Consider the following 25,288-nt stretch of genomic DNA (forward strand, 5'->3'; position numbering starts at 1 on the left):
TTAAAAATTTATTTTTTGGCTGCATTCGGTCTTCGTTGCTGTGCACAGGCTTTCTCTAGTTGCGGCGAGCGGGGGCTACACTTTGTTGCAGTGCACGGGCTTCTTATTGCGTTGGCTTCTCTTGTCATGGAGCACAGGCTCTAGGTGTGTGGGCTTCAGTAGTTGCGGTGTGTGGGCTCAGTAGTTGTGGCTTGCGGGCTCTAGAGTTAGGTTCAGTAGTTGTGGCGCACGGGCTTAGTTGTTCTGCAGCACGTGGTATCTTCCCGGACCAGGGATCGAACCCATGTCCCCTGCATTGGCAGGTGGATTCTTAATCACTGCACCACCAGGGAAGTCCCAGGTTAGTAACTTCCTACAAATGTTTGTTTTCAACAGGCATATTTGCAAATGCAAATTTTTAGAAAATGATTTTATTAACCTGTATGTATAACCCTTTACAATAGTTAAAAAATTAAGACTTCAACATTTTTTAATACCACTATAAACTATAATTAATTCCTTTCTAAGACATAAGTAGACAAGGATGATATATTTTGTATTTAAAAACTTGTATGTAGTGCTCGCTTCAGCAGCACATATACTAAAATTGGAACGATACAGAGATGATTAGCATGGCCCCTGCGCAAGGATGACACGCAAATTCGTGAAGTGTTCCATATTTTTCAACAAACATGTGAAAGAATGCTCAACATCATTAATCATTAGAGAAATGCAAATCAAAACTACAATGAGCTATCATCTCACACTGGTCAGAATGGCCATCATCAAAAAATCTACAAACAATAAATGCTGGAGAGGGTGTGGAGAAAAGGGAACCCTCTTGCACTGTTGGTGGGAATATAAATTGATACAGCCACTATGGAGAACAGTATGGAGGTTCCTTAAAAAAGTAAAAATAGAACTACCATACGACCCAGCAATCCCACTACTGGGCATATACTCTGAGAAAACCATAATTCAAAAAGAGTCATGTACCACAATGTTCATTGTAGCTCTATTTACAAGAGCCAGGACATGAAAGCAACCTAAGTGTCCATCAACAGATGAATGGATAAAGAAGATGTGGCACATATATACAAGGGAATATTACTCAGCCATAAAAAGAAACGAAATTGAGTTATTTGTAGTGAGGTGGATGGACCTAGAATCTGTTATACAGTGTGAAGTAAGTCAGAAAGAGAAAAACAAATACCGTATGCTAACACATATATATGGAATCAAAAAAAAAAATGGTCATTAAGAACCTAGGGGCAAGATGGGAATAAAGACACAGACCTACTAGAGAATGGACTTGAGGATACGGGGAGGGGGAGACCTACTAGAGAATGGACTTGAGGATACGGGGAGGGGGAAGGGTAAGCTGGGACAAAGTGAGAGAGTGGCATGGACATATATACACTACCAAATGTAAAATAGATAGCTAGTGGGAAGCAGCTGCATAGCACCGGGAGATCAGCTCAGTGCTTTGTGACCACCTAGAGGGGTGGGATAGGGAGGGTGGGAGGGAGGGAGATGCAAGAGGGAAAAGATACGGGGATACATGTATATGTATAACTGATTCACTTTGTTATAAAGCAGAAACTAAGACACCATTGTAAAGCAATTATACTCCAATAAAGATGTTAAAAAAAAAAACTTGTATGTAGACTTACCTGAATATGTCACTCTCTTTGTGTCAGGATAAGTGAAGCCTTTTTTCCCTCCAATGGATGGAGCAGATCATCAGTCCCAAATAGTGGAAATGACTAATTAAAAATTGGTCTAACGGGAATATTTAGGAGGTGTTTGTTCTCTGCCTGTTGCTTGGTTATTCTTCCCTCCAGTTTGGCCAATGCAAAGTGTAAATAGAGTATAATTTGTTGATCAAACACTGTGTGTGTGTGTGTGTGTGTGTGTGTGTGAGTGTGTAAGTGGGGGAAGAATTATTTCATCTTGACAGTAAGTTGGATCTGGTTTTCACCTCCAGGTTATAAAATAAAACAGTTAAATATGCTAATAAAAATAGCTGGGAAAGAAATAGATGCTGTGTCATCATGTAAGCTATATAGCTATGTATGTTGCATTTGAGAAACTTTAGTTTCAAAAAGTAAATCTAGGATATTTGAAGTTAAATTAGACTGCTAATATGTGTGTGTGTTAATACAAAGGATAAAGAGATGACATTGCAATACTATTGGAAGTGCATGCCATAAGAAAGAACTGTCTTTCCTGAGATTCTTCATGTCGAACTTACGAGGTTGTTTTCAGAATACTTGTGTTTGATACAAAATGCTTCATTTAACAGTACTTTTGTGGTAAAAAGCCAAATTTAAGATGAGAGTTTATAGCTGAAGGAAAAAGTAAATAAATAAGTGTATTTGAAATGTTGGCTAGGATTTCCTGTTCTTTGGTTATGCTGCTTGTGTGCAGTAAGATGAATCACTTCTTTTGTGTACTTCTTTGCTGTTTGCAGAAAGATGAACTGCTTTTTTTGTGCATTTGCTTTCAGTATGTCTTAATTCAGCACAGAATTGACTAATTTCTTATCATTTTGGCAGGTTTCTGCCATTTATTAAGCCAGGTTTAATGTTTAAAGCAATTTTAAGTGTTCTGTCAGGTAATAGTAAAATGCTTCCATTAAAAATGCATTAGCAGTACTCAGCAGAAGTCAATAGCATCACCTGCTATAAAAAAAGTTTGATTAGAAACTTTTCCAAAAGACCCATTTAGAATCCATGACAAGCTGAAACATCTCTATATAAATATACATCACTTCTTTGAGAATAGACATTTAGATTATCTGGTTTAAAACAAATTGATTATTTTCGCTCCAGTTATAGCACATTTATATCACACTTCCTAAAAAGCTGCTAAAGAAATTTTTATATCCCAGTCTGATAATATTAGATTTCAGTGTAAAGATTAACTTAGATTCTCATAAATATTATCACAAATTAAAATGAGTCTTCATGAATGTGAATTAAAATTATCAAGATAAATCTAAAATTTATTGCCTAAATATTAGTTTATAAAGTATATTTCTAATTCAGAGGTGACAGGATAGGGCAGAAATTAATGTCTATTACATATGTTGATTACCTCAATAAAGTATTAATAGTCTGGGTATTAGCTATATAATAGTGTAATTAAGAAATAATTTATTTATCAATTTAAAAAATTTCTTCACCCTTTTCTCATGTTCTTAGCCATGGCAGGTATTCACATAGGAAACATAAAGGAAGGATTTAAAAAGGCTGGTCAAAGTAGTTAGTGAATCCGTGCAAACATAGAAGAGCAGTGGTAAGAGAAAGCCAAGCTGACACAGTAAGCCTATTAGACACTCTGCCTTCTCTAGCAAAAAGTAATCATTTCTTGCTTTCCCATGGTGAAGCCACATAGGGTGGAGAGGTCAAAAGGAACTTGCCACAGTTGTCAGAAATGGACATAGATTCATCCTTGCTTTATCATGAACTGACTCTAATAATGCATGTTTAATATCATAATTATCTTTCGCTAGATGACTTGGGGCTTCAGCTAAAGAATTATTAAATCAACAAAATTGATAGATGTAAAGTGTGTCTGCTTCTGTTTATACATATATGTGTATTTGTGTGTATGTGTAAACATATATATGCATACTGTGTCTGCACGTATAGTGTGTTTATCTTTTCATATGTGTGTATAATACCCGTATTATATTTATATGTGGAAAAAAGTCATTTTTATATACACATAATTTTATTTCTTCACACACTGTAATGAATATAGTCAAGAAATATGTGTTATGTGTATATGGATGTGTATGTGGATATGTACATATACAGTTATTCCTTTATCATGTTATTGACCCTGAGGTATATGTCTCTTTTTGTCAACAGGGTCTTCATTAGGTTTATTCAAAAACACAAAGAGTACATTGTCCCAATTATTTATGATTAAAAAGTAAATAATTAAAAATGTGTGCTTGCTTAGAACTGGAAGAGTCAGAATGAATGCAAATAAAGTATGCATGGCCAGATAGGAAAGAAACTCCAAATATGCTGTGAAGTCAGAATCCCTGTTAGAACACGTTTATGTCTTTTGGGTGCAATCCTGGAAGGCAGTATCCTATAGTGATGTAAAGCAAGGACGTTGGAGTAAGGAGGCAAAAGCTCTGGCCCTTATTGTGGAACCTTAGGCATATTTCTTGCATGGAATCCTAATTTTTAAAACTGTATGTGTGTGTAGTAGTGTACATATCACATAGTTATTTTAAGGATTAAATTAAATACTGTAATATGAAGAAAATAGTAGAACATTTTAAGCTTTGTTTGGATTATATTACAGTATTCAAAAAAAGAAAACATTAGCATGTATTGAGACATATTTAGTTACCACAATTTACTTACATTTCACAGGCATAGCATCATTTAATACAGTTAATAATCCTTACAGATGGATATTATTTTTACTATTAGATATTACAGATGATGAATGTGGAGTTTAGAATTTGAATCCCTTGCTCAAGGTCATATACTTAACAAATGTCAGAGTCAGGATTTGAAATCAGTTTACTTTTAGAACTGGGATGTTTAATCAATACACTGACAAGCACACAGTCAAATAAAAGTTAGCCACAACTCTTATCATCATCATCATCATTATTACATATGAAGGAAAAATGCCATAATTATTCACTAGAACTTATGTTAGTTCTTCAGGAAATATGTCTTCATTACTTCTGCTCAGAGATTTGTATGTCTCTAAATTTTTAATAAATATTATGGAATTTACTATTGTAAAAGATACTGAAAATCTTGTTCAAAAAAAAAAAGAAAGAAAGGAAAGAAGGAAGGAAATAAAAAGAGAGAAAGTAAATTAAGATCATTGTAGAAATTTGATTCCTATTTATGAATGGACTCTCAGAAAATTTCCTGATTTTTCTCCTATTATTCAGAAAAAAAAATTCTACAAGTTATGAATTCTTAAAGATCTCATGGCATGAGACATTCAGTGTATTTAACCACTTTGTCCTGCAGAGGCTTTTTGTATTTATTATAATGTCTTCCCGATACTCTTCCAGCAAAACACTTTGATGTACTATTCATCATTTCCATTTGGGAGAACTAACTACATTCCTGCTTAGCTCTCACACTGCTTCCAGTACAATGTGTTTCAGTAATGAAGTGCGTGCTTTAATTGAAAGTGTACATTTTTCAGTTCATAAGTCTCTTTGGTGTAATTCCGGAGGGCATGACAGAATATTTATGTTATTGTTTAATGGTGATACTCACTTCTTTCTAGGAGCAATTTTTGATGAATCTGCCAAAAAGGATGATGAGGTGTTTCGCACAGCAGTTGGCGACCTCAACCAGAATGAGGAGATCTTACAGACTGAGAAAATCACATTTTCGGTGACATTTGTTGATGGCAACAACCCTTTTCAAGCAGTTCAAGAAGGTAAGGTCCATCAGCACTCCACTTTTTATTTTGTTTGTTTCTTTGGTTCAATTCAAATGGCAATGAAATTAAAAATTTAAAATGCCGTTAAACATGGGCATCATTTTTGCATCTTTGCTGCATTGCTTTTCTTTTAGAGTGTTTGGTAAATTTTAATCCTGTATTCCACTTCTGAAAGGGCAGAGTGTGGAAAGTTATTGTTTTAATTGAAATATAATATGAAAATGGTCATAAATATTTGTAATAAAAACTTTACAACATTTTATGACTTCAGTATAAATGAAGCATTCCTTAAAAATATGACTTTCTATCTGAATTTTTACTTTTGTCTTCTTTGAGATAAGATAAGGTAAGAAAGGAATTTTTGTACTTACTTAAATTTACTTAAAATAAATTTATTTACTTCCTTTGCGAAGGAAGTTTTCCTTCTCAAAAGTTTTCCTTTTGAGAAGGAAAACTTTCAGACACTACATACAAATGAAAGATTTTGTGCTGGGATCCTAACATACTGACCTAGGCTATAAATTTTTTACTCTCTACAATGTGCCAAATATTAAAGCACTTTTCTCCATTCTCTCTATATACTTGAGTGAATTAAAAGTTTTCATAGGTCAAAGTCATACAAATACAAATTATTTTTATTATACTGGAAAGATCATTTATATGAACAAAGGTTTTGATTGAAAGATCATACACTAATAAAATTCTAGTTTTGATGCTATTATTCTAATGAAATATTTAGCCTTTTGATTGGCAAAGTAATCATTGTCCATGAAAGTATTTTTTGTTAATCTGTTTTATATTTTATTGTGATAATATTTAGACTAAAGATACTAATAAAAAATTAATTTAGTTAAATGGAACATTTCTTTTATTAAAAACTTAAAGAGGATTTGGCAGAAGAAAATATGGACAAGGTATTAAATGGAGTAAAGTTTGGCAGGAAACTTTTTAAAGAAAAGTATTGAAGGGGTAAGGAAGATAAATGTTTTTAATTTAATGTATCTGCATGATATACAGGTAACCTTTTTTGGAATGTGTTTTTGATCAGTGGCATTGGCTACTATCAAAGCTTATTTATGCTTATTTCTGTCAGTAAGGGAATGGTTAGAATGATTAGTGATCTAATGGATTTTCCTTCTTATTAATTTGATGGAGTGAAAAAATATTATTTTAATAAAATGAACAGAAATGTTTTAAGTAAAAGTTGTTTTTCAATAAAATACGTTCATATTAATATGGAATTTTAATTTTAATAAGTAAACATCAATTTAAAAAATCAGATTAATAGAAGCACCCAGTTATTTTCTTACATTTTAAATCAGAATTATCTGGGGAATTTGTAACTTTAAATCATGGTTATGTTGATAAATTTTCTATAGAAATGTTTAAAAGCTGTCTCAATTAATGTTAGAATTCATAAAGCAGTCTGCAAAAATAATAAAGTAGAAATTGTGGAAAATACCCAATAATGTAAAAGAATATATACACTAAGAAGTATATATTATTCTTTAAAAGAAGTATCTATGATATTTCTTTCTCAACTATTAGTTTTATTGACTGGAATGAGAGCAGGAAAAAATTAGGACTGACTTACTTTTGTGACTGTCTTCTTATTAACTACATATTAATAATTGTAAATTAACTTTGAAGACGTGCTAAAATATTCATGCTTTTAAAAAATCCACTTTGAAAAAATGTGGATAAAGCAATGGAAAATAAATACAATGAGCAGAAGGGAATTAGAAAGACTGAATAAATATGCCCCTCACACCTTTTTAGAGACTACAATTTGAAAAACAAAGACAATTTTTAACGTACCACAGTTAATCTGTTTACATATTGCTTTGTGTAGCCATTCTGCTGCCAACTAAATTCTGGAAACAAAAATATCTCTCAAAAGAACTATTGTGACTTGAAAGAATTTGTGGACTGAAAGAAAATTGAGAGAGTAAATAAGTTTTGCGTTTCCAAGGTAGAGACAGCTAGATATTTGTCAAGAAAGAATGAAGAGCTTGACAATTTGCCTGATGGGTTTTGATACTAACAGGATGTTCTGGACCAGTTATTTTGATGGTCTGCTCTGGCTAATGAACCTGAAATAAGTTCTAGGAAACTCTGGAGCTAATTTGTTTCTCCATTCAGTATCAAGAAAGATCTCAGCTAATGTTAGAAGTAAAAATACTTCTTTCTAGAGCTCTTATTGTAATTGATTAGTTTGCAAAAATAAGGGAAAATATTCAACTGAAAGAGAACAAAAAAGTATTCCGGAATATTTTCTTAAATGTTTTGAGGAAGTATTTTAGAAGAAAACTTCAACTGAACCATCAAAGATGGCCAGCTTTTCTATCATCATATCTTGGCTGCAATACCATTAAAATCTATAATAGAGGTCCTTAAATCAGCTTATTTGTTTTTTACATTGTAAAGATGGACACGAGATTCAGTGATATCATTATTACCAATTGTTTATGCATTGGCATTCCTGATGAACATCTAAAAATTCATGGTTTTGAGCATGGTTTTGCTGTGATATATATACTATTTATGTTCGTGGGTTTTATATGGCATGGATCAGTAGAAAAATACCAATCTAGTTGATCAGCAGCAGTTGCATTGTATAATCCACTCAGTTCATATTCATCCTTGGTTTTCCTCATCTATAAATAGTGAAGAAATTAGAACACAAATGATGTATTTTTAAGGTGAATTTCATCTCTATAGATGAGATGTTACACAAATCTTTAGAACAAATTTTCCAGATTTAGATTCTTAAAGGATTATAGAAATTATAATTATTCAGTTTCTCTTTAGAGAAGTCTTCACATTGCTGAAATTGCCTCCTAGTTTTTTCTGTGGCTGACTTCAAAATTGATTAAAGGATATATGGTAGCTGTCCTTTGTTCTGCTACCTCATCCAACTATTGACAGCAACCCAAAGAACTCATTACTATCACCGAAATCCAGAAAGGGTCTTTTGCAGGTTTAGTTGACCTGGACCAAAGCAGCTGTTGCTAGATTTCTCTCCTTACATCTCTTTTGTAGATTGTTTCCTCTGTGGGACCTATATACTGGATATAATGTAGATACACAAATGGCTGGTGTGAAAGGCACTTCTGTCTCTACTGAAAGCAATAGCAATTGCTTATATTGTTAGCTCTTAACTGAGACCAACACCACTATGGGCCACGAAAGGTGGGGATTTATAAGAAAATAAGGTCAGGGAATGTAAGGAGAATGCATTTGTAAAAATGTTCACATTGGAAGGTGAATGCAGAAATATGACTGCATGTATAATTCTTGCATACATCAGATGTATCAGGAGATATGTTAAGCACTGTTGATATTGAATGGCAAAATTCAGTTAAAACATTTTGAAATAATTATTAGGAAAAATACCTAAAAATGAAATGCATAGTGAAAAGAGTGTAAGGACAGATTTATACTGTAGAGTCACAAATGATTCTATTTGAAAGAAAAAGGAGTAACTATCATAATTATTCTCCTTTCTGCTATGTTAAAAACCATTATAAACAATATAGTTATAAAAGCTGCTTTTAATACAAAAAGCAGTCATGATTAAGATTGCTCATCTTCCAAGTTGCAGCCTGGTCCACCTTTAACTTACTCCTTTGTACACCAGGACGTGAACATTGATTGCTCCCAAAGAGTCTTGTAAAAATAGACATCTCACTTTAATACAGTGATGATTTCAGTTGGATTTGCCTCATATATCTTACAAAATAAAACTACTGTTAAGTGTAAAACAATAAGACTGCTTTCGTTTATGGTTTCTGAAATCAGTCTCATTTCTTTATTTTTAATATACACGTATCCGTATCATGTGTGTAAAAGGGATAACAGAAGAGTAGCAGAGCCATAAACAGTATAAGGAAATCTAAGTAGGAAAAAGCACTTCTCTGAAACACATCACAATTCATTGTGAATATTTCTGGTGCCATAGGCTAAATCTGAGTTCAAAGAAGATGTAAATGTAAAAGAATGATTTATGTGTCTGCACTATTTGATGCTTTATTCCAGGGCTTAGTCTCATAATTTATATTCCTCTCTGCTTTAATAAGATATTTTTACTGTGATAAAAAAATCTGCTAATTCCAAAATCCTTAGACTGAATTCTGCAACTTTCCTAGCATAGGTTTGCAGTGTGTATACCTCATCAGCCAGTGTTTCCTGGACCAATTTTGATAACTCCAATTTCAGCTTATTTTTTTGAATTGCCTGACAACTGAACTTGAAAATTAGTGGCTCCAGGAACCAAGAAAAAATCTCTCAACATCCTGTAGTTATAATTCTTTTCATTCATTCATTTCTTCATTTTTTTCATTCCTTCTTCCCTTTCCACATCAAGGTCAGTGTCGTACTTTGTCTCTAGGCCCAACGCTCTTTATGTAACTGGTGCCTAGCTACACGTGTGAAGGGGTAGAGGAATAGTGTTGCAGCTGACCGGCCATCTTCAGACACTCACAAAGCAGGAGGGATTCTCGATGTACATTTGGTGGCTGTCTGGACCACCTGATTCTCTCCATGAGTCTGGGATGTTTAGGTTGGTCAGTTCCCCAGTGCCAAGTTCTGGATCACTTTTCTCCCTACCACCACTTTCTAAGGACTGGCCTATAAGGTTTGGATTCAGAATCTGCTTATTGTGTGATCTTTAGTACTTATCATCAATGTAATATTAAAATATAAAGAATTCTATATCTGTTAGGGACAACTCAGGCATGCATTCTTTTATTCATCTCATACTCTATGCCTTTCCATTAAAGAATTGCCCATCAGGAAGGATTAAAATAATATGTATTTGGAATCTAATTTTGAGGGTACTCAGTGAAATCAGTGTATCCAAATACTTATTAAAAACCTATTACTGTCCCAAGCTTGGGCCAGCTACAATAGGAGATAGCAAGTGAGAGGAAAGAATGTCTGCCTGCAGGAAGCGTAAACATGTACCTGAGGTGGGCTGTGGATTTTTAGAGCATGAAAAGACATTATGTCGTTGCCTTCTACGTATAACTTGCGTTTTTAATTGTGTTAATAGTAGAAAGAAACATGATGTTCTAGATTTTTAAAACATTTCTTTTTCAGAAAAGAGAGGGAATTTCTTTTTTAAAGAAATTCAGTATTTTAAATATAATTTTATTGAAGATACACATTGCAAAGCAAAATTTTATTCTTTTTTCTGTGATTTATTGTTGTACTCCCGTATTGGTAAGCCTTTCCCTTAAGTCATTCAATACCACACTTTTAAAGTAACAGATCTCTATCACTATGAATAGATTGAAATACAGATATTTATAGGTCTTTATATCATAATTTTATAGCCTTTCTGCTTTGGGGCCTTTTACCTACTATATACAATTGTGTACGGTTGTGTAAGTTACCTCATAAAATATATATTTTAGCAATGTGTGCTGCTCTGGATCTTGTTTTATTAGAAGAATCTTTAGCAGCTTTCTATGAAAGCTGTGTTTAATGGAAGTAAAGATGTATCCTTTGGTTGTTGCATAAGTGTTCTTTCTTTCTACCAAATATTATTCTTGTGATAATATCATACCCCTTTCTTCTGTTCTCTTGCTACCTCAGTGGATAGAGTGCATGATTATGGAAGCATAATTCAGTTTTTAATCGGCCTTTTATGATACTGATTTGGTAAAAGAATCATCTATGTGTCATAAAGTGACTCGGAATATATGGCTTATGAGGTTAAAAACCACACTTATGTACACTCGGCAATTGTAATGAGTCATAAAAATAGTTTGTTCATGTTGACAAACCAAAAATGACTTAACTATATTCAGAATTTAAAAACTACTATCAGTAATATCCAACTTCCACATGATCCGGTCTACTTGCTTAATTTGAGAACAAAAGTAATCCGACTTTCTATTTTAACATTTAACAACTTCTTTTTGCATGTACCTGGCAAGTATTATTAGATTTATGGGAATCACATTATGCATAGTCTTGTAGTATCCATACAATATTTTGTCAAATTATTTTGTAATTTTCAAAAGAATCATCATCGAAACACTTGCTTTTAAAAGCAGGACACACAAGCCAATGTGCAATAGGTAATTGCATATTCTGGGAAAAAAAGAATGACTCAGCAAGTACTTTTGGGGTGCCTCTAAGCTTTCAGCCTTGAGCAGATTACTCTGTATAATGTTGCGCTCTCCACTGGCTGCCTTATAATCTTAACACAGTTAGCTTAACCTTTATTATCATGTGTTAGATCCTGACCTACAGGTTCTCCTCTTCCTTTTGACTTCCAATTACAGTGCTTTGTAAAAACTCCTCATTCATCCCCTTTTTGATCCTTGATTCTTCATATTGTACTATGTTCACTCACAATATCTACATTTGGTTCAGTATGTGCTTTAGTTTGATACCATTTATACTGCTTGGGGGAAAAAACATGTAAGCGCATGGGGCATGGAATTAGATAAATCTGCCTTTATATGAATGCTGCTTCATCTCTTATTATCTGTGGGACCTTGAACACACCTATTGTCTCTGAGCCTCAATTTATTCATAAAATGGGGATAAATACATACTCCATAGGAATACTATGATCATGTGATTGTTGTATGATGAGTACATGGGGTAACAATTATGGTTTGTTCCTCTACTAATCTAAATGCATTTTAATAATAGTGGAGTACATGACTTAGCACCATTGCATGTGTCCATCATAAATTTATATACCTTCCCAAACATCCTTTACCACATGTATTGGTAGTTCCCATGCATACCATTGATAATACTAAGCTTAATAACTGCCTAATCAGTGTCTTTTATTTTCCCCCTCATTGTTCCTTATCAAGATCCTGAATGGTAGGGTTGTAAAAATGTTATATAAATTAAATGCTTCTGTTTTTTTCTGTCTTCAGGGGATAGTTGTGCTAGTCAGCACAGGAAGATGAGAATTACACTTGTAGTGTAATTTATTTGGCAAATAGTAGTGATATTGCAACATGTGTACTTAGGGTTGGGAGGATTTAAAATACCTTGTTACCATTTCTGGGAAGTAGAGAAAGCCTGTGGGGACCAAATTAAAGCTTTCTGATGATTTGTGTAGGCTTAATACAATCAGTGAAGTAAATAAGGCACTGAGTCATAACTAAATGGAATTCAGTTGTAGAGAGGCATAATGTTGTAGAAGAGTGATATATGTGAAGGTCAAATATAGAAGTGAATTCAAGGAAAACTTTATACTTTGAGAGGTGCATCGTCTGTGGTATTTTGAGTTTATTTCTGACATGATGGTTTAAAAGGTTATCTTTCTATGTTCTGCACTTTTTTATTTCAATATGGGCAAATATTAACTCTAAAAACTTGATCATTGGTTTCTTTGAATTTCCAGTATTTTCTTCAGTAACGCATAATATCATGTTATTTTTTCAGGAATTCATGGCTTATTTCAAGACATACTTGCTTTTTGGTCCCTGATAGCCTAATATAATATGATTATAAGAATGGCTAAGCTCATTCCTTAAGCTGTATTTTCAAACATAAAAAAGACTGAAAAACATAGAAAAGACATAAAATGTCTATTATACATGAGGAATATGTTTCCAAGTAAAAAATAAATATGTTTTTTCAGAATTTTTTTTTGGGAAAAAAAAACTGTTCTACAAATCAAAGTCAGATATGATCTTTGTATAGAAAATGTTTTTGAATAGAATGACTTTGAATAATCAGTAATAATTTTTGTACCTTACTTTTGAATTTACACTTATATAAAATCAAACAATATGTTGAGGTGGTCCTGTGTGCTTATTCATATTATTAAAACTGAGCACGGTGTAGGTAGCTCTGATGATAGAAAGTTACTAGGGGATAAAAAAAAGAAAAAGGTGACACATTCTTATTGGTCAAAGAGAAACTGACACATCAGCCTCATTCTGTCTGCTCCCAAATCCTGTTCTTATTCTGCTACATTAATTTGTCAATAATCTTTATGTTTGAAATTTTTGAGTTTAACTTTTTATTGTTTTGAATTTCTAGGTTATTTTGCCCAGTTTAAAGGAGTTTTACCTCTATATTAACTCATCATATATATAAATTTATATACGCACACCCATACAAATATATAGGCTTATATTAAACTATATATTAAACTATGTCTATATGTTATATACCATATATGCCATGCATGCCATCATATATATAAATGTGTATATGATATATATATATATATACCATATATATTATATAATATCTCTATCTATCTATCTCAAAATAAGTTCACCAAGCACTTCTTTCTTGTGGTAATCCTTCCAAAGTTGATTCATGCTTTTCATGGGTAATTTTAACCCCCTATTTACTATATCTGTTACAGTGGAACAAGGCAGGTTTGTTGTTAAACCACCATTATTCATTATCAAAAATTTATGCCACGGCTCCATGAGAGCACAGAATGAATCACTAGTTTACACTTCCTTTCCTTGGAAATTGCTTAAACCTTAAATATGAGAAGGAGAGACCAACTGGAAGAAAACTATGAATCACCAAGAACAATTCATTATTCTTTAAAAAATGAAAATGACAAGTGTTCATTTATTTGTAAGATACATTTAATGCACGAGTCAGTACACTGTATTAGGAGTTTATACAGATGAATGAGATAAATTAACCTCAAGCACCCAAGGAATTTATAATCTAGTAAGAGAGATATACAAAAAGAGCTAAAGAAGCAAATAAATATTCTTTTTTTAAAAGAGTAGAATGGCATAAAGCAAAGCAGATGATACTGTGGTGATACTATGATAACAAATAACAGGTGGGCTCTGTGTGTGTGTGTGCAGTTTAAAACCAGGAGTTCATTTTTGATGGAGTGATTATGGAAAATACAAAAAGGAACAGTTATGCTAAGATTTGAAGTTGCCAAGTAGCTAGCCATGCAGATAAGAGGAAATAGCATTCCAGGCAATTACATATGAGAAAACCATTTGGAGGCAAATGGTTTGCTCCATGTGTTTGAGGGATTTGATTATCTTTTGAAGACTCAAGTTTTTATTCTGTTGCTTTGCAAATGTTTATTTCTATCAATGAAGTCATTATTTGCTGGGTAGCAATGTTATTCATGAGTTCATTACCCAAATCTGCTTCAGTTTTTCCCTTTGGAAATGAAGTGTGTTCTAAAGGAAATTCTGATGGTCCTGCAGGTCTCACTGACATCTGGGGCATGGGGATGTCATTCTTAAACCCTTTGGGATTTGAAATTCACCTGTCTGTAACTGATTTTGAATATAGGTATGGAAACATTTGGGCTTTTCATATAAGTGAAAAGGAAAAAGGAATGAGGTGAAACATTAAAAAAGAAAGAATTTTACTCAATTTTCTTGGTCTTTTAATACAGAGTAATGCACAGAGATACATTAATATCTGAAACTAGGAAAGAAACATCATTTTGTGGCTTTTATATTTGCTGTATACTCTTGACAAAAGAGCATCATTTGGAAAGCCCAAGAATGAGAAGTGGCATTTACTTATAGCTTATTATATCCCATGAGCTGTTAGAAGTGCTTCATTTTTTTCACCTAATCTTTATTCTGCCTTATAAGCTATAAGGCAGTATAAGTTACTCTTACTAGCTTTTGACAGTTGAAGAAACTGAGGTACAGTTAGGTGAGCTAACTGGTCACATCTGAAACCTTTAAAATAGTTCCTGGATTACTCTGATTTCTGTTTAAGAATGCTAATTGGGAGTCCCAGACATATATCAGTGGGAGGAGGAGAGTGAGTTCAGGGTATTTATTTTCTGTCTCCTGTGTGAGGTCACCTTGAGCTGTGTGTTTACCTCAAACCAAAGTCACGCTTTTCTAAAGGCAGCGTACTCTTTACTCTTATTCAGAACTCCACAAATTTCTCTCCTGTCTATCCTTTGGGCCTAAGACTGGTTACTACCTCACTGCTACTGCCTCTGAATTCTTGTACTACTCCTCGTTTTTCTGCTGCATACCACCCATATCTGTGTAATTTATGTCTTTGAAAAATAAATCCTTCTCAAATTATGCTGTTTTGAGTTTGCCATTGTTTCCTATTGGGATTTTAGCTCGTATCAGTACTAACTACTACATTCAACTGCCTATGTATAAAAGCTCATCTTAGCTCACTCTATGTGAGTTGATGACTTGTTCAATCTAATCAGGAAGTGTTATCTGTTGGAATGTATTATTCAGACTAATGCATGCACATCATATTGCAAAACTTAGAAAGAGCACCTCACATAGACCTTTATCTTCTGTCTTTTACAAGATGAAATCTTCATGTTCGTTGGTATTTTAGCAGCACAACAAAGGCTGACTTGATGTTAAAGATGCTGAGAGGCAGCATTCCTCCAGAAGGGCATGAGGTCTGACCAGAAGCAGGACTGATATCCAAATGGCCACCCCACAGCATAGTCGAGTGACTTTTCTTGGAGAAAATATAATTCTTTTTACTTAAAATAATATGACAAATGGAATGAACTTGATGAAAACTAATGTTCCAGGTGTGTATCTTAAATGTCTCTTTTTGAAAATCCTCTACTTTAAGGAAGTTGATGAATCAGTTATTCACAACTTCTTGAATATTTTACTCTGTTTTCTATGGGGAGAATTTCCTTGTATCTTTCTTTTATTCCATCCTTTGTAGGAGTGCTTTATTGTACAAACTAGACTCCTTATTAAGTTGCTACAGGAAAAAAATAAAAAAACACATTTTATTGTTGGAAAAATTGCACAGCCAAGATTTTTTGGTTACCTAGTAACTTATAAAGAGTAATAAGGAGAAACTAGCAAGTTACAAAAGAACTTTTGCATTTTATCTCTTTATTTCCCAGACCCATGGTTTAGTAGATACTAATGAACAGCAAATGGCCAAACAGCCGGCAGCAGAGAAAGAGGAAACATAGAAAAGTTCCACAAAAGCATAACCAACATTGTAAGATCCTTTATTCCTTCCTTCATCCAACATTATTCAGCATCCCAGTACAAGATAGTGAGGTAGAATTAGTGAAGAATATAGATGTAACTTAGGAGCACTCTGCATCTTTAAAGATTTAAACCACTGAGGAAGAAGAAATATATGTGCACAGATAACATAATTACTAGGCAGTGGTTTCTTGAGGAACAAAATACAAAATTCAGTAGAAAAAGATGATTTACAGCCTAGGGATGGTGAGTTAAGGGAGAAGGTAAAGAAGAAATAAAGAGGAAGAATAGTAAGGCATGCTTTCTACTCTGAAAGGAGAAAAGATCTAATCAGAGAAGCAGCCATGTTCAAAAATACATCTTTGTGATTGTGAAAGATATGATCTGGAGGTGGGGCTGGACTGAGAATGGAAGCATCAGGCCACAAGGACAGAAAGGTAACTTTTCTGTCAAGGTTTTTGTCTTGTTCCCAGCTTCAAGATCATACCTTTCCCAAACCAGTGGTAGAATAGTGAATTCAGCATGGAGAAAGTCATGATTCAGCAAGTAAAATTAAGCATGAATAAAGACATTAATAATGACATCAGCCTTCATATAGCAAAGTCTTAGTGTTTTTTTTTTTTTTTTTTTTGGTAATGCAGCAGAAGTACTGAAAATGATTTGAGCTCAAAGTGGCTGCTTCAAAAGCACAATGCCTCCGCTGTGTTTTAAGAGCAAGTGATATTTTTAAAATAATTATTCCACATCTACAGAAGAGTAATTGCTTTTCACATTAAAGAAAGAGATAAGCCCTCAAGTTTTATAGTATAAAAGTGTTATGCATATGCATTGGCTAATGCTCTCAGAGGATTTTTACTACACATTTGGCATTGTGTGCTGTAACTCAGAGTGTCATGGCACTGTGCTGTTACATGAAAACATGGATTGTTTCCTAACCGAGGTGGACAGAAGTAGGTGAAGAATAATGATATCCTGTTTTGTGGTCTTTTATATGCCTAGTCTGTGATTACTCTCTTTTTTTTTTCTTTAAGTGAAGTAGTTGTTTTAAATTAAAAATATTTTTTATTGGTCATATTATTAAAGTAGCCAATGAAGCTTGTTTATTTGAATTAAAAATGCTCTGCAATCTGTGAAAATCAGCATTCATTGTTTGTTAATTATTGATTAATTTATTTTTCCATCTAAATAAATATTATTAAGCGCTTTTAATTTGCAAAATGCTATAATTATTGCTGAAAGAGATATCAAGAGAAATCAATGCGGTTTCTAGCTTCAAGTAACTTATGTTTAGCAAGTAACAGACATACATAACATTAACATATATATAAGAAATTTTGAAAGAAAGTGTAATCAATTATAAAGTTCTCAGTAGCAGTAAAATGAAGTGTTATGGGATTTCTAGGAGTGCTGATCTTAGTTTTATATTTTTACTTTCTTCCTCACCCACAGCTAGAAATAATTGTTTGTTTCCTACATGTTCAGTGTGACCCCAGTATTTGGTACCAAATATAACACTACATTTGACATCATCTCAGCTTTGTTGCCAACCTTGCTATGCTGCTAATGTATGTGCATTCATTCAATTTATTTGATAATATTTATTGAATGTCTACTCTGAGCCAGGAAGTATTTTAGGAACTCATCGTATATTAGTGAAAACATAAATATCTTGCTTTCTTGGAGTGTATATTCTAGTTGAGGGAACAACAAATTATATACACAATTTCAGGTTGAAGAGTTGGTATTAAAAATTTTTAAAAATGAAGCAGCATAAGAGGGTTAGCGATGATGAAGTTAGGGGTATCATTTTAAGGAGAACAGTCAGGAAAAGAGCTCTCTAAGAAGATGATTTTGAGCAGAGAGCTGAAAGATGACAGGGAGCAGGTGATGTGGGCCCCTCGGGACAGCAGAGAGTGTGTACAAGTTCCAGTAATAATATCAGCAACTCGAATTCGCCTGTCTTCTCAGTACCACGTTAATACCTGATTTCCATTAATTGTGGACCTATCTTATTTTTGTAACTACCTGTAAATTATCTGGCCGGTACCTGTGGTCTCTTACATCTTCAGGCCCTGCCTGGTTTTTGCAAATTTGTTTTGTAACTTGAAGCCCTTATTTGAACTTCAGCCCTAGGATTGATGCCAGCCACCTATTTCCACACATTATAGATGCAGCCTGTCTGACTTTCTATTGTGTGTAGAAATCCTGTCAGCAGGCTTGTGAAGAGAGTCAGTGTACTTGTTAGTTACTTAAGCTTAATCTCTTTACCATCAACAGTTTGTATGGATTATTGCTATTATCTGTTACCATAATTTGAATAAACTGTTTTCATCCACTGTATTAAACTGTTCAAAATAGATTCTTCTCCTCTTCCACGATAGCAGTTTTAGGTGGATCCATACCCCTCACCCCCAATAGAAGTACATTTTCAAGTTTTCCTTGCAGTTAGATAGAAGGCCAATAGAATGTGAGTTGAAGTATGGACAAGTTACAAGTCATTTCCAACTTAAAGACAAGCTACTTGCCCTAGACAACACTTCTCCCCTTTCAATGAACTGGAATATTGCTGTGTCGGTGACCCAGCTCTCACCATGCTGGTAAGGACTATGCACTAGCAGGTTTCAGAGGAATGAGACGGAAGGAACCTGGCTCTCCTGTAGAGCAGAGCTACCCTGGGTGAACTGTTATATATTAGCATAACCCTCTATCTTGTTTAAACCTACCCTCTTTGGGTTTTCCTTGTTCCAGTAGGTTCAACCTTAGCATAACAATTATAAGTACCTCTGTAAACATCTTACTATATGAGGCAGATATTCTACTGCTCCTGCTACCCTGGTGAGGATACCCAACTTTGGGAGAACGAAATACTCCACTTCTTTTTTTTTTTTTTTTTTTTTTTTTTTTTTAACATCTTTATTGGGGTATAATTGCTTTACAATGGTGTGTTAGTTTCTGCTTTATAACAAAGTGAATCAGTCATACATAAACATATGTTCCCATATGTCTTCCCTGTTGCGTCTCCCTCCCTCCCACCCTCCCTATCCCACCCCTCCAGGCTGTCACAAAGCACCGAGCCAATATCCCTGTGCCATGCGGCTGCTTCCCACTAGCTATCTACCTTACTGCCTTTGTTAGTGTGTATATGCCCATGACTCTCTCTCGCCCTGTCACAGCTCACCCTTCCCCCTCCCCATAACCTCAAGTCCGTTCTCTAAGAGGTCTGCGTCTTTATTCCTGCTTTACCCCTAGGTTCTTCATGACATTTTTTTCTTAAATTCCATATATATGTGTTAGCATACGGTATTTGTTTTTTTCTTTCTGACTTACTTCACTCTGTATGACAGACTCTAGGTCTATCCACCTCATCACAAATAGCTCAATTTCGTTTCTTTTTATGGCTGAGTAATATTCCATTGTATATATGTGCCACATCTTCTTTATCCATTCATCCGATGACGGGCACTTAGGTTGTTTCCATCTCTGGGCTATTGTAAATAGAGCTGCAATGAACATTTTGGTACATGACTCTTTTTGAATTTTGGTTTTCTCAGGGTATATGCCCAGTAGTGGGATTGCTGGGTCATATGGTAGTTCTATTTGTAGTTTTTTAAGGAACCTCCATACTGTTCTCCATAGTGGCTGAACCAATTCACATTCCCACCAGCAGTGCAAGAGTGTTCCCTTTTCTCCACACCCTCTCCAGCATTTATTGTTTCTAGATTTTTTGATGATGGCCATTCTGACTGGTGTGAGATGATATCTCATTGTAGTTTTGATTTGCATTTCTCTAATGATTAATGATGTTGAGCATTCTTTCATGTGTTTGTTGGCAGTCTGTATATCTTCTTTGGAGAAATGTCTATTTAGGTCTTCTGCCCATTTTTCGATTGGGTTGTTTGTTTTCTTGTTATTGAGCTGCATGAGCTGCTTGTAAATTTTGGAGATTAATCCTTTGTCGGTTGCTTCATTTGCAAATATTTTCTCCCATTCTGAGGGTTGTCTTTTGGTCTTGTTTATGGTTTCCTTTGCTGTGCAAAAGCTTTGAAGTTTCATTAGGTCCCATTTGTTTATTTTTGTTTTTATTTCCATTACTCTAGGAGGTGGGTCAGAAAGGATCTTGCTTTGATTTATGTCATAGAGTGTTCTGCCTATGTTTTCCTCTAAGAGTTTGATAGTTTCTGGCCTTACATTTAGGTCTTTAATCCATTTTGAGCTTATTTTTGTGTATGCTGTTAGGGAGTGATCTAATCTCATACTTTTACATGTACCTGTCCAGTTTTCCCAGCACCACTTATTGAAGAGGCTGTCCTTTCTCCATTGTACATTACTGCCACCTTTATCAAAGATAAGGTGTCCATATGTGCATGGGTTTATCTCTGGGCTTTCTATCCTGTTCCATTGATCTATCTTTCTGTTTTTGTGCCAGTACCATACCGTCTTGATGACTGTAGCTTTGTAGTATAGTCTGAAGTCAGGGAGCCTGATTCCTCCAGTTCCTTCTTTCGTTCTCAAGATTGCTTTGGCTATTCGGGGTCTTTTGTGTTTCCATACAAATTGTGAAATTTTTTGTTCTAGTTCTGTGAAAAATGCCAGTGGTAGTTTGATAGGGATTGCATTGAATCTATAGATTGCTTTGGGTAGTAGAGTCATTTTCACAATGTTGATTCTTCCAATCCAAGAACATGGTATATCTCTCCATCTATTTATATCATCTTTAATTTCTTTCATCAGTGTCTTATAATTTTCTGCATACAGGTCTTTTGTCTCCTTAGGTAGGTTTATTCCTAGATATTTTATTCTTTTTGTTGCAATGGTAAATGGGAGTGTTTTCTTGATTTCACTTTCAGATTTTTCATCATTAGTATATAGGAATGCCAGAGATTTCTGTGCATTAATTTTGTATCCTGCCACTTTACCAAATTCATTGATTAGCTCTAGTAGTTTTCTGGTAGCATCTTTAGGGTTCTCTATGTATAGGATCATGTCATCTGCAAACAGTGACAGCTTTACTTCTTCTTTTCCAATTTGGATTCCTTTTATTTCCTTTTCTTCTCTGATTGCTGTGGCTAAAACTTCCAAAACAATGTTGAATAATAGTGGTGAGAGTGGGCAACCTTGTCTTGTTCCTGATCTTAGTGGAAATGCTTTCAGTTTTTCACCATTGAGGATGATGTTTGCTGTGGGCTTGTCATATATGGCCTTTATTATGTTGAGGAAAGTTCCCTCTATGCCTACTTTCTGCAGGGATTTTATCATAAATGGGTGTTGAATTTTGTCAAAAGCTTTCTCTGCATCTATTGAGATGATCATATGGTTTTTCTCCTTCAATTTGTTAATATGGTTTATCACATTGATAGATTTGCGTATATTGAAGAATCCTTGCATTCCTGGAATAAACCCCACTTGATCATGGTGTATGATCCTTTTAATGTGCTGTTGGATTCTGTTTGCTAGTATTTTGTTGAGGATTTTTGCATCTATGTTCATCAGTGATATTGGCCTGTAGTTTTCTTTCTTTGTGACATCCTTGTCTGGTTTTGGTATCAAGGTGATGGTGGCCTCGTAGAAGGAGTTAGGGAGTGGTCCTCCCTCTGCTATATTTTGGAAGAGTTTGAGAAGGATAGGTGTTAGCTCTTCTCTAAATGTTTGATAGAATTCGCCTGTGAAGCCATCTGGTCCTGGGCTTTTCTTTGTTGGAAGATTTTTAATCACAGTTTCAATTTCAGTGCTTGTGATTGGTCTGTTCATATTTTCTATTTCTTCCTGATTCAGTCTTGGCAGGTTGTGCATTTCTAAGAATTTGTCCATTTCTTCCAGATTGTCCATTTTATTGGCATAGAGTTGCTTGTAGTAATCTCTCATGATCTCTTTTATCTCTGCAGTGTCAGTTGTTACCTCTCCTTTTTCATTTCTAATTCTATTGATTTGAGTCTTCTCCCTTTTTTTCTTGATGAGTCTGGCTAGTGGTTTATCTATTTTGTTTATCTTCTCAAAAAACCAGCTTTTAGTTTTATTGATCTTTGCTATTGTTTCCTTCATTTCTTTTTCATTTATTTCTGATCTGATTTTTATGATTTCTTTCCTTCTGCTAGCTTTGGGGTTTTTTTGTTCTTCTTTCTCTAATTGCTTGAGGTGCAAGGTTAGGTTGTTTATTCGAGATGTTTCCTGCTTCTTAAGGTGGGCTTGTATTGCTATAAACTTCCCCCTTAGAACTGCTTTTGCTGCATCCCACAGGTTTTGGGTCGTTGTGTCTCCATTGTCATTTGTTTCTAGGTATTTTTTGATTTCCTCTTTGATTTCTTCAGTGATCTCTTCATTATTAAGTAGTGTATTGTTTAGCCTCCATGTGTTTGTATTTTTTACAGATCTTTTCCTGTAATTGATATCTAGTCTCATGGCGTTGTGGTCAGAAAAGATACTTGATACAATTTCAATTTTCTTAAATTTACCAAGGCTTGATTTGTGACCTAAGATATGATCTATCCTGGAGAATGTTCCATGAGCACTTGAGAAAAATGTGTATTCTGTTGTTTTTGGATGGAGTGTCCTATAAATATCAATTAAGTCCATCTTGTTTAATGTATCATTTAAAGCTTGTGTTTCCTTATTTATTTTCATTTTGGATGATCTGTCCATGGGTGAAAGTGGGGTGTTTAAGTCCCCTACTATGAATGTGTTACTGTCGATTTCCCCTTTTATGGCTGTTAGTATTTGCCTTATGTATTGAGGTGCTCCTATGTTGGGTGCATAAATATTTACAATTGTTATATCTTCTTCTTGGATCGATCCCTTGATCATTATGTAGTGTCCTTCTTTGTCTCTTTTAATAGTCCTTATTTTAAAGTCTATTTTGTCTGATATGAGAATTGCTACTCCAGCTTTCTTTTGGTTTCCATTTGCATGGAATATCTTTTTCCATCCCCTTACTTTCAGTCTGTATGTGTCTCTAGGTCTGAAGTGGGTCTCTTGTAGACAGCATATATAAGGGTCTTGTTTTTGTATCCATTCAGCTAATCTGTGTCTTTTGGTGGGAGCATTTAGTCCATTTACATTTAAGGTAATTATCGATATGTATGTTCCTATTCCCATTTTCTAAATTGTTTTGGGTTCGTTATTATAGGTCTTTTCCATCTCTTGTGTTTCTTGCCTAGGGAAGATCCTTTAGCATTTGTTGTAAAGCTGGTTTGGTGGTGCTGAACTCTCTCAGCTTTTGCTTGTCTGTAAAGGTTTTAATTTCTCCATCAAATCTGAATGAGATCCTTGCTGGGTAGAGTAGTCTTGGCTGCAGGTTTTTCTCCTTCATCACTTTCAGTATGTCCTGCCACTCCCTTCTGGCTTGTAGGGTTTCTGCTGAGAGATCAGCTGTTAACCTTATGGGGATTCCCTTATGTGTTATTTGTTGTTTTTCCCTTGCTGCTTTTAATATGCTTTCTTTGTATTTAATTTTTGACAGTTTGATTAATATGTGTCTTGGCGTATTTCTCCTTGTATTTATCCTGTATGGGACTCTCTGTGCTTCCTGGACTTGATTAACTATTTCCTTTCCCATATTAGGGAAGTTTTCAACTATAATCTCTTCAAATATTTTCTCAGTCCCTTTCTTTTTCTCTTCTTCTTCTGGAACCCCTATAATTCGAATGTTGGTGCGTTTAATGTTGTCCCAGAGGTCTCTGAGACTGTCCTCAGTTCTTTTCATTCTTTTTTCTTTATTCTGCTCTGCTGTAGTTATTTCCACTATTTTATCTTCCAGGTCACTTATCTGTTCTTCTGCCTCAGTTACTCTGCTATTGATCCCATCTAGAGTACTTTTAATTTCATTTATTGTGTTGTTCATCGTTGCTTGTTTCATCTTTAGTTCTTCTAGGTCCTTGTTAACTGATTCTTGCATTTTGTCCAATCTATTGTCCATTCTATCTCCAAGATTTCGGATCAACCTTACTATCATTATTCTGAATTCTCTTTCAGGTAGACTGCCTATTTCCTCTTCATTTGTTAGGTCTGGTGCATTTTTATCTTGCTCCTTTATCTGCTGTGTGTTTTTCTGTCTTCTCATTTTGCTTATCTTACTGTGTTTGGGGTCTCCTTTTTGCAGGCTGCAGGTTTGTAGTTCCTCCTGTTTTTGATGTCTGTCTCCAGTGGCTAAGGTTGGTTCAGTGGGTTGTGTAGGCTTCCTGGTGGAGGGGACTAGTGCCTGTGTTGTGGTGGATGAGGCTGGATCTTGTCCCCCTAGTGGGCAGGTTCACGTCTGGTGGTGTGTTTGGGGGTGTCTGTGGCCTTATTATGATTTTAGGCAGCCTCTCTGCTAATGGGTGGTGTTGTGTTCCTGTTTTGCTAGTTGTTTGGCATAGGTTTTCCAGCACTGTGGCTTGCTGGTCGTTGAGTGAAGCTGGGTGCTGGTGTTAAGATGGAGGTCTCTGGGAGATTTTCGCCGTTTGATATTATGTGGAGCTGGGAGGTCTCTTGTTGATCAGTGTCCTGAAGTTGGCTGTCCTACCTCAGAGGCAGAGCCCTGCCTCCTGGCTGGAGCATCAAAAGCTTTTCATCCACAGGCTCAGGATAAAAGGGAGAAAAAGTAGAGGGAATTAGTAGAAATATGAGGAAAGAAAGAAGGAAAGGAGGGTAGGAAGGAAGGAAGAAAGAAAGAAAGAAGCAAAGAAGGAAAGAAGGCAAGAAGGAAAGAAAGGAGGGAGGGAGGGAGGGAGGGAGGAAGGAAGGAAGGAGGGAAAGAAGGAAAAAAGAAAGAAAGAAGATACAGTAAAAATAAAATAAAGTATAATAAAGTTATTGAATTAAAAAATTCTTATTTAGAAAAAAAAAAAGGGACGGATAGAACCTTAGGACAAATGTTGGAAGCAAAGCTATACAGACAAAATCTTACACAGAAGCATACACATACACCCTCACTAAAAGAGGTAAATGGGGAAAAATCCTAAATC

The 25,288-nt window shown here is 34.8% G+C and overlaps 1 protein-coding gene and 1 non-coding gene across 4 annotated transcripts in view; both read left to right on the top strand.

The window, feature by feature from the left end:
* The window catches only part of GRID2 (glutamate ionotropic receptor delta type subunit 2), a 1,386,623-nt gene that overhangs the window by 244,555 nt on the left and 1,116,780 nt on the right, over positions 1–25,288 (top strand). For all 3 annotated transcript variants that reach the window (XM_004276975.4, XM_049709175.1, XM_049709174.1), the window contains exon 2: positions 5,263–5,418. In XM_004276975.4, coding sequence (XP_004277023.1) covers positions 5,263–5,418 — 156 coding nt within the window. The remainder of the gene's footprint in view (positions 1–5,262; positions 5,419–25,288) is intronic.
* Positions 557–663, top strand: LOC117195564 (U6 spliceosomal RNA). Its single transcript, XR_004475296.1, has one exon. It is a non-coding gene; the product is annotated as a U6 spliceosomal RNA (small nuclear RNA).

Source organism: Orcinus orca, chromosome 4 (assembly GCF_937001465.1).
Source record: "Orcinus orca chromosome 4, mOrcOrc1.1, whole genome shotgun sequence".
In the NCBI taxonomy this organism is placed as follows: domain Eukaryota; kingdom Metazoa; phylum Chordata; class Mammalia; order Artiodactyla; family Delphinidae; genus Orcinus; species Orcinus orca.